General features: G+C 49.6%; 1 protein-coding gene across 7 annotated transcripts in view; it reads right to left on the bottom strand.

The window, feature by feature from the left end:
• The window catches only part of TMEM150C (transmembrane protein 150C), a 22,170-nt gene extending 12,419 nt beyond the window's left edge, over positions 1–9,751 (bottom strand). For 2 of the 7 annotated variants that reach the window (XM_014880575.2, XM_088164044.1), the window contains exon 1: positions 9,669–9,726. Coding sequence is in view for 5 of the 7 variants with exons in the window: in XM_088164042.1 (XP_088020168.1) it covers positions 4,431–4,437 (7 nt within the window). In the remaining 2 variants the exon portion in view is untranslated. Of the gene's footprint in view, positions 1–4,430; positions 4,566–8,183; positions 8,393–9,668 lie in introns of all 7 variants that reach the window. The other 5 variants (XM_088164042.1, XM_088164039.1, XM_088164041.1 and 2 more) reach the window with 5 other exon arrangements.
• Between the last annotated feature and the right edge of the window lie 425 nt (positions 9,752–10,176).

Raw genomic sequence — 10,176 nt, forward strand, 5'->3', positions numbered from 1 at the left:
CGTGGGTAGAAGGGCCCTGCTGGGAGCTGCCAGCTGCAGCTCGGAGCAGGCCTGTGAGAGTAGGAGGGCAAGAGTAAGGAAAGTAGAGAGCAAGGGGTAAGGGGTAAGAGAGCGAGGTGTAAGAGGGGTAAGAGCACGAGGTTCGCGTTACAATACAATAAATCATCTTCTGTGTTGAATATTCTAATTTTCACTAACCAATCTAATACAAGATACAAATCCTATAGCATTTACATACAGCCTATAAGAAGCATTACATTACCATACTGTGTTACACTTGAAACTCTAAATACTACTCTTTAGACACCCTATGCCATGCTAGTAGGGTCATCTCTGACCCTTGGACCTGTCTACAAGCAAAGGGGATTGTTCAATCAAGAGGAGATTACTTTCAGCTGGCCATACTTTTGTTTTCTAGTTGTTCAGTAACTAAGGTTTGGTATCTCAAAGATGGATTTCATTTCAATCCCGCTTATAGTTTCCATTTTCTCAAAATGTTTTGCCAGGTAATCATATTTATAAGGTTTTCCATTTTCATCTTCTCCAACAGCCCCCAGCTCACTGCTCTCCTAAGGCACCCCAAGTTGCAAAGGACACGCTGAATCGACTGCCCAGGGCCCCAGACACCAATTCCTGCCCTGCCTCACTGGGACAGAGGCTGAAGAACTTGAGTGAGGCTCCCTGTGCCATGTAGGAGGCATGGCACTCTCACCTCTACAGATCAGCTATCTTGTTCTCCCTGCAAATGGCCTAGCAGGGGTATAAAACAACAACCTGGCAGTGTCCAGAGTCACACTACACTTGCACAAAGCCATGAGGCCACAATTTGTGCTGGTTGTATAGACAGCCTGGGGTAAGGCTGAATTCCAAACCTTAAAAGACAGAAAAGCAGTCAGATAAGGTCTCTTCTCTGACCTGGGAGCAGAGAGAACTGCAGACAAGGAGCATGAAATGATGCAATTATTAAGTATGCTGATTTAAAAGGCAGGCAGCTTCAGTGTGCATACAGATCTTTAGCACAGAGAAAAGATCAGAAGAAATTATCCATGAGGGGTACTAGATTTCCCATCTCACTTCTATTCCTCCCCTCCAGCACAGGAGATGCAGCATTTCACATCTCTGTAACCTGCACAGCTCCCGCTGTCATGCCTGCAGCTATTCCATGAAGTGCAGCCCTTGCCTTTTCCTCCTGCTGCTCAGCAGCACTGCAGCAGCATTCCTTAGCTGATGTTGGACGGTGCTGTGCTACAGGGAGACCCATGACAGCAATCTCAAGGACCACTTCCAGGTGGCAGCTGCCCCACCTGCCACAGGACCGTGACCCTGACGGCCTCTGGCAGCACAGTGCCCAAGCACCAGCGCCCCACACAAGGGAGACCTAACGGTGGCCAAATTGCCCCCTCCTGCCTTGGCTGAAGGGAGCAGGAAAGTAACATCAGCTCCGGTGCCAGCCCTTGCTCTGCAAGGTAATTACTGCTGTGCTCAACTCTCCTCTTGTCTCTGGTGGTGGCTGGACTGAGCCAAGGTAACACAATTCTTTCACATGAGGGGATGGCATATATTATTTACCCTTCACTTTTGGAAAGGTACAGAAGTTTCATTTACACAGTAAAAGCAAACAGTAGCCATAACACCCGTCCTCATTAACGGGTTGGTGCAGCTTCTCCAGCTTCCAGCATGGAAATAGCAGCCTTCACAAGCTATTTCAGCATTGCCTGTCATGCAGAGAAGGAGGTGGCAAGGGCTTTTTCCCCAGGCAGAGCAGTGAGGCAACACACAGGGACATGGACTCCACACCAGAACAAAGTGGGGAAAATGTGAAAATACTGTCTAGATAACCACTGCTTTGTGCTGAGCTCTAAAATGGAGCAAGGCCAAGACTAGTGCCCAATCTCCTCAGAGTCAGAGCAACATGGCTACAGACTCACCTCCTTGGAAAACAGCCCTCTGTTTAGTATTCACTGTGCCACACTGAGTCCCCTTCCATCAGCCACTAACAGAAAACGACATCTGAAATCATTGCATATTAAATGAACGATCGGTGCAGAGCACAGCCTCCTGATGGGAAGCCAGCTCCATAGGTCAGAGACCCTAATTTCAGCCAGTTAAAAAGAAGGAAGCCACCTGCATCTGGCAGATGAAAATACCAAAAGCAGGAAAGAAGGATCCCTTTCCCCCATATCCCCAAACAGCAACACCTTTTAATGCTGGTCACTGGCACAGCCCACACATGCTTGGATATGTTTCAGCATCCCCACGTGGGCAGAGGATGGTTTAGAAACACAGCTCAGCTCATGCACATTTCTCATTCATTCCCTGCTGTGTTATTCAGGTGCCAGGAACAAAATTACATGTAATCCAAACTTCTTCCAAAGGAGAAACCCTGAATATGTGCCAAACCTGCCTAGCCTTGCACTAATGCTCAGCACACATCATTCTCAGCAGCTGCCTTTGGGTTAGCCTTGTCCTCTTCAGGGATGTCCCCAGTGTTTGTATCTTCAAGCTGGGAAACCTCCGTGCACACTAAGACCAGCACCTCCAAAAGCAGACAGGAAGAAGAAAAAAAGGAATATAAAAAGCAGCCTCTCCTTCAGTACCACACCAGTTTAGCCAAAGTAAAATGCCAAGAGTGATAGGAAAAATTACCAACATTTTTTATGGGAAATGTAGAAACAAACTCTTTGACAGTTAATTGCTCCACAGAGATGACATAAAGCCAAACCTCCTCTCCACAGCTCTGTTCTGCATTGCTGCCATGTCCACTGATGCCAAATCTGAGCAGTCAACTCCAACTGGCAACCACAGCAATCTCTGCCAGCCCATACTCTCCCAAATAAACACTCTGCATCCAAGAGGCAGTTGGTAATTTCCCATACCCATTTGTCTTCCATCTCTAAGGAAGGCCTTCAGTGACAGAAAGCCCTCACGGTGCAATGGAACCACAAAATAACAAAAATATTTTCGGTACCACAGCTGACCCAGCCCTCCTTCTCAAAAGCTCACATGTGGCTTTCCAGTCCCTCTTGACACACACTCTCACACCAGCACGGCAAACCCCCTGCTGAGGTGTGTAGAACTGAAAAGAGTTTCACATTAGCACTGCCCTGGTGTGTGTCTTGAGAATTTCTCTCAATGCAAGCTTACTCATCTCCAGTTCCATTTTTATGTCTATATCTGCTTAGACTGTCAGCTGCTTGCTCTGCTTTTTTTACCATTGCCCCGCTATACACCCTCAACCAATTAAGCTTCCGTTCCTCTAATGTACACACTTCAATTACAGCAGGCAGCTCACCAAACATATACTGCTGCTTGCTCAAGGTTCATTTAATATGGACATCTTAATTTCATCTGCCAAGCAAAGTCACAGGCTCCTCCTGAAGTTGCTTTTACCGGAGAACATGAATGTAAGGAAGGACAAAATTACCACATTAATAGAGTCATACATCTTTTTAAAGCATGCAGACGGATTTGAAATGCATAATAAGCCTGAGTAACACTCCTGCATTTCACAGCACTGGGCCACTGGGTTATTTTAGAGAACAGGTACAAAGCTAGGAGCATTGCAAGAAGGAAGACACTGCTCAAAACATAGAGCAAGTCATAAAGAATTGCTGCCAGTCAGCAACAATCAAAGAGAAACAAACACATTCTGTCTTTTGGGGGAGCCCACTATAGCTCCCTATGCTGTTAAAAGCAAAAACAACCACAGTCACTAGATAGCTAATCACTGTAACTGAGTGGATACAAACCAGCACATTATATAACCTGCCACCCACAAGTCACAAATGCCAACATAACAAAACAGGGCATTTTCAGGTTTATCGCAAGGTTTCCAGTGTGAGAGCACAATGAGAGAGATAAGATGTGACAGAGGCTTGTAAATACATAATAAAATGGTGGGGTAACAAGAAAAAAAGTGATTCCCTCTGTCAGCAGGGTAGGATGTTCTGCTTGCTCCAGGTACCCACCTACCATCTCATGGATGTGCAGAAATGCCATTTCCATTTTATTTACACAAGAGGAATGGGAAAAGGTAAAGACATCTCTGGGTTGTGCATGGGGGAAGCAGGAGAGATGCTTCAGTAATCCTGCAACAATGTTGAGAGGCAATGTTTTCACCAAGGGCAACATCAGTAAGTTTCTTGTCTCATTTCACACACTGGGACGCAGGGTGCTAAGGAAATCCTCTGGCCAACATAAACCTATCAGAGATGGGCCAAGTGCAACAAAGGAATGAAACCTAATCACTAAAAAACAGGGCCAGAAAAGGACATATTGACATCTACAGTGTCTGACCCAGAGATATCCCTGCAGCACTGCTGGGTCCTGAGGCCAGTGCATCCCACTGTACTTCAAAGAGGGCCCTTGGTTTTCTGCTTCTTGCTGCCCTACAACCTTCAGTCTCATCACATATGGGTCTAAGTACTTACAGGCCATTTAGCAACCAGTGCCGAGCTGCTGTGTTACAGCCAGAAACGCCGACTTTCAACTCTTGTGGGCTGAGTCTGCCTGTCTTGCATTTGATGCTGCACAAACCAGGCACACCCCACTTCCAGACCACGCTCCTGGGTGTTAGAAAAGAAAAATTAGTATGATTTGCCACCACAGGACTAAAGGGGTGCTCTGCAGGCTTTGACCCATGGACCTATGCCAGATCACACTGACTTCCATGAGGTCCCACTCTTATCATGAGTGGAGCTTGGGCAGTCCTGGCCCTCAGCCTGCAAAGAGGTAAAGGAGACAGAGAGATGAGCTGGGTGAGGTAGAAGGTAACATCCAGTTCAGACAGAAGGAGCTGGGGCAGCAGGCAGTGAAACCAGGCAGGAGAGCCAGGGTGAGCTGAGGAGAACTGCATTTTGCAGGTGCTGTGTGTTTCTTTGCCCCAGGGATCCCGTTCTGCCAGGGAGCACTCACTGCAAAATACAGCCAGCCCAGCTCCTCCTGCCTCAGGGGCCGCACAAGTCAGGTGACAACCAGCTCCCAGTGAGTCCTCCCAGTGTGTGCTGGACTGCCCACCTCCCAGGGCAGACGCCTTATTCTCTCCAAGTGCACATGTTGAGGAATGCAAGTAGTATCTAGGTGAGCAGGCTGTGGTGGTGGCTGGAGCCACATCCAAGGAGCCATGACCTGGCATCCATTCCTTGCCTAGCAGAGGACATGAAGACCTGTGGCACTGGCCAAGGGTGGCTGGTTACCCAGAGACTCTGTAGAACCCAAATAAAGAGTGAGAAGACCCCAGACTAAATAACCCGTTTGGAATAGGCACACAGACTGTGAGGATATAAAAGGCCAGGGATTCTTTAATGCAGGGAGTCCACCTGAAGACATCAAACCAAGCTGTTGTGGTGTTACTACACCATGATTAAATTACTTAAAGGGTCCAGGCTTCTGGGACTCTGCTATGGGAATCCTGGGGTCCAGCCAGTGAGGAAAACCTGTCTGACTGTGTAAATGTGGGGTGTGTGGGGAATCAAGCAAGGCACATATTGGCTTAATGGAACTACCCACTGTGAAAGGGCTTCGGTCCCAGCAGTAACAGCCTGGGATGGTGGAAGTGTGACTGACAAGAGTGGTTTCTGGGTGGTCAGACAGGAAATTTTCCTTAAAACAGAGATGCTCAAGACTGGGGCCACTTGCACCAGACTTCTGAGACACGAGGGATATCTCTAGCAGAGTCTCAACACAGACCAAATCCACAGTCTCACAGCACCACCATGACCACAAGGTTCCCCTTGAGAATCCTTTGGTTTGGGATGCTTGTGAGAAGGGCACTTACCTCTAAGTCCCAGCCAAACCCCAAAGTAAAGAGTTGCTGGAAAATGAGGAGGGCAAAAAAGGCTTTATAAAATAATAAGACACCTGTGCTGTGAGGAAAGAGTCTCTGAAACCATCTCCTTGCTCTGCAAGCAATACAGAAATGCAGGCTGATGTTATGGCAAAGCCCAGGAAGTCAGAGGCACTGTGCAGACAGGCTGTCTAGTCATTGTCCTCCACCTCAACCACCCCAATCTAATGAAGCAGCAACAAGCAGATTGAGTGTTTCTCCTCCCATAACGTACAGAGGTCTTGAAAGGGTATTAGTAAACTGATAGAGGTGTTTTATTTGCTCCTCAGTTCCAAAAATCACAAATGTCTTCAATCATTTCCAACCTGTACGAGCAAGCAAAGCCAAGACACACATTACATAGGAAGGGGGAAGGAAGCCTGCCCAAAAGGTTTGTCCCATTATCAGGAAAACAATGGAAGTGTTGGGAGTGGCAAAGAACACTTAACAGGGAGGTGAAACTGCAAGTGTTGACTTACAAATAGCTTTGAAGGTAAGGAAAAACAGACTAAGCCCAAGGGAACAGACTTGGCCGAGTATTACTCCTGATCATATTGTCTCCTTCTCCTACAGTTTATACATGAGAGAGTACACACCCTGCAAAGCCAGAAAAATTCCAGGTTCCCCTGCCTTTTCTATCCTGCCACTATTTTTTCCCTACCAAACAAAAAACACACATTCAAGTTACAGAACGTCTCATGGGGTGTAAGCAGGGCTTCTCCAACCTGTTTACCCTGATTTTCCTATCTCTTATCCCTTTCAATTCCCTCTTCTATTCACCTTTTTGAAGTATAAGCTCCTTTCTTCACTGCACTTTGCAGCTCTACACTTTTGGAGAGATGTACACTGTCCCCAGAGCAGCAACTCCTTTGGTAAAGGCAACTGGTCATGGGGAAAATACCCAAGACCTGTGAGCTGTTAGGGGACTGTGGCAGAGCACACTGTTTCTCAGGACAGTTTTCCCTCATCAACCTCTTCAGCCTAAGGACTTCCTCCTCCTCCACAGAAAGACGTCCTCTTCTTCACATATTAACCACCAAAGCCTCGGAGGAGCAGCAGCCAGGTGATGGGCCAGAGGGGAAGCTGCAAGGAACGGATGTGCAGTACCCATGACTTGGCTTTTGTCATCCCACTAAAGTGACCCTCTCTGGCACAGGGACTGTCTTTTGACTCTGTTGAGACCTGTGGAAACCATTTGCCCTGAGAAGCAAAGTATGAGGTAAGCAATCATAGACAGGCTTTTCTGTGGTGTTCACCACTTCATCGCCAGCATTCCTTATTTGTAGGAATCAATTTCCTTTGTTTACCAGTGTCTCAAGCTCCTACATCCATAAATTGCAGTTTGTAGGGTGTTTGGGTGAGCTACAGTAGGAAGGTGCCATACAGTGCTTCCCTTCAAGCAAACACAACACGGGGGGAGCAGGGAAGAGCTTCCAGCTGTTAAACGGAGGCCAAGCCTGTGTGAGCAGCCTCTACATTGCATCCAGAGGGATTATTACTTTTTAAGTCTATCGAAATATCTTCAGAGACAGACTTTCCTGTAGGAGACCACATTAAACCACCTCCAAGAGCATTCAGCTGGGCCAAGACCACACTGGGGAGACTCTCCTGACAAAGCTGTGGCCATCCTCAGTATCTTGGCCAGGCAAAACCCACTCTTGCAGTCCTGTGGTGCCAAAACTGAAGGGCCACTGGCTCTTCTGGTTTAGGCAGTCACCACTATTAATACCAGCGGTTCCTCACGAGAAGCAGGAAATAACACAGCAAGAGCTGAAGTTCTCTCCCTAAGTACCTGGACCTGCCCCAGCTCAGGAAATTGCAGAGAGGACGCTGGATACTCTCCCCACCATTGCAACAGATCAGCCCACATCCTCCAGGCTTTTGCTCCCTTCCTTTTGCTACCCATGGGAGAGGCAGCCCAGACCCCTCCCCAGCACGCAGGACCATCCAGCAGCAACCTCTGCATTAAAAATGTGCAATAAACTCCATGTGAGGTAACCTATAACTGTTTTAACAGTTCCTTTCATGGTTTTTGAAGCTTCATCAGTCTTTTCCTCTCCTCCCATTCACTCTGCCCTTCTCTCTCCACCTATTCCCAATGCTTTTTGCTTCCTTTTCACTCTCATCCTGCCTTCATCCCTGAACCTCAGGTGACCTCTTCTGCAACCTGCAGGGACATAAATCAAGGAGAGACTTTTGCAAGTCTTCTTGAGACAGCAAAACACCACAATTATTCCCATTTTAGACAACAAGGCCAGTGATTTGCTCGCTGCGACGTCACACTGGAAATCAGTGACACAGAAGAGCGTGCACTCAGAGTCCTGGTCCAAGCTTTCTACTGCAGCAGCAGCTTCCTCACCTGCCACCACCTCCTATCCAAGTGTATCCTTCCCAATATACTTGCAAGGATCCTCTCTCTCCTTCCTCACAGACCTTTCTTTGCTTCTTTGCTCCCACTTAAGCTGCGATCACAGCTCATTGGCTCAGCTTGGACTGCAGGACTGGGACCTTAAAGTCTCTCTTTTGAGCCAAACCGCAATCTTGCAATCTCAGGCTGCCCGGAAATGGCTGGGGGAAGACACAAAAACATGGACATTACATTTCTTCCAAGAAAAAAAAGAAACCCCAGTTGAAAACGTTGGTGTCCTTACAAGCACACATCCCTGCTCTGCATGTGAAAAGCAAACACTGCAGCACAAAGAATCTTAAAATGGGAAATGAAACAACTGCACTTTCAGCACCCAGGTTCAGAAAATGCTGACAGCTGGGCATAGATAACCACAACAAAACAATCTGACTTTTAATAGTTCAGCAGTGAAATCAAGAGCAGGACATTTGTCAAGCAAATAGGAGCCCCTGTCTTCATCCCATTACCCAAAAGCAGAAAGTGGGCAAGAATCAAGTCCCCTTCTTTTAGGGACTGTCATCTGTTTGAGCACAGAAGACACAACAGGCAGTCAGTGTCAGGATATACCTTTCACACACTGCCCTCCTCCATATTGAATTGCTATTCCTAATTAACCATGCATAACTACATTGCCATGGCATGAGGACTGTGTGAATATTGATCAGACAACCCTTAGGGTCGCTTTCAAAAGTAGCTTTGCTTGAAAAGAAAAAAAAAAAAAAAGAAAAAAAAAGGCAGAAGGGTTAACTCATAATTTCTGCAACCTTTATAGCTTAAGGGCTCTGAATCAAATGTCTGGCACAAGCATGATGCTCTAACTAAAAGCTGAGATCCCAAGCGACCGTGGACATCAGCACCCAGCATCTTTCTGTCACTCAGAGAGGATCTCGCCCTTCTCTCCGTGAGGCACCACAGCACAGCTGAATAGCCTTTCTGACACCCTAAATTCCCTCCAGGGAACTTAACCGGACACAGCCCGCATGTCCTGACAGCACCTGGGGAAGTCAGTACCTGTCCCACCCCACAGACTGAACACAGGTGAGCTTCTTCAGGGACCGCTGTGCAGCGACCCGGCTGAGGGGGACCCTGCCGAGCTCTGTCACCACCACATCCCTCAGCGCCGAAGGGATGGATTCCCAGAGGGACGCCGCAACCACGAGCTGGGAGAGCTGTTCCACAGCTGCTCCTTCAGGCCCGGCGTGAAGCGGCTCTCATAGCCTCCCCCGGCCCGTGTGTACCTGCACAGGGTGCTCGGGGCAGGCAGCGCGGGGTTCCCGGCTCTGCCGCAGGCCGCACCCCCGCGGCCCCAGCCCTGCCCCGCTGGCGGCTCGGGGGCTCCCCGGCGGCCGGGCCCACGAGTCGCGACAGGCGGGGCGACAGCGAGCCGGCAGCGGGCGGGAGGGAAGGGGTGTCCGGCGCTCCGGGAGCGGCTCCTACCTGCGCACCTGCGGACGGCTCCGGTTCTGACGGCGAGCGCGGCCGGGCTGGGTCCGAGCCCCCGCCCCGCCGAGCCCCGCCCCGGACGGGCGGGCCCGCAGCCGCCGCGACCACCGGGGGCCAGGAGCACCGCGGGAGCCCCAGGGTCGCTCTGACCGCCGCGTTTGGGGTGCTGGGACGCAGCCACAGCCCCCCCGGGGCTTCAGGGCATCCCTGGGGCACGGCCAGCACCGCAGCCCGTGTGCGGCCGCGGTCCCGCTGCGGCCGTTCCAAAGGATCCCTGCTCTGCCTTCTTCCCTGGCTGCCCTTCCCAGGGCCAGGAGCACCTCCCCAGCCTGCGGCTCCTGGTGAGCCTTCTGCTCCCAGCCCCCGGAGGCACCGGGGAGGGCTCGCCACGCAAACCCCGCAACTTTGCAGCTGTCCTGGAAAGTGCTGCCCATCTGGATGGCTCTTTTTGAAGGCCTCAAGGAAGCAGCCACTCACTGGGTGGTGGGCTTTGTGATCTCTC

This window comes from Sturnus vulgaris, chromosome 4 (genome assembly GCF_052056855.1).
Source record: "Sturnus vulgaris isolate bStuVul1 chromosome 4, bStuVul1.hap1, whole genome shotgun sequence".
Taxonomy (NCBI): Eukaryota; Metazoa; Chordata; class Aves; order Passeriformes; family Sturnidae; genus Sturnus; species Sturnus vulgaris.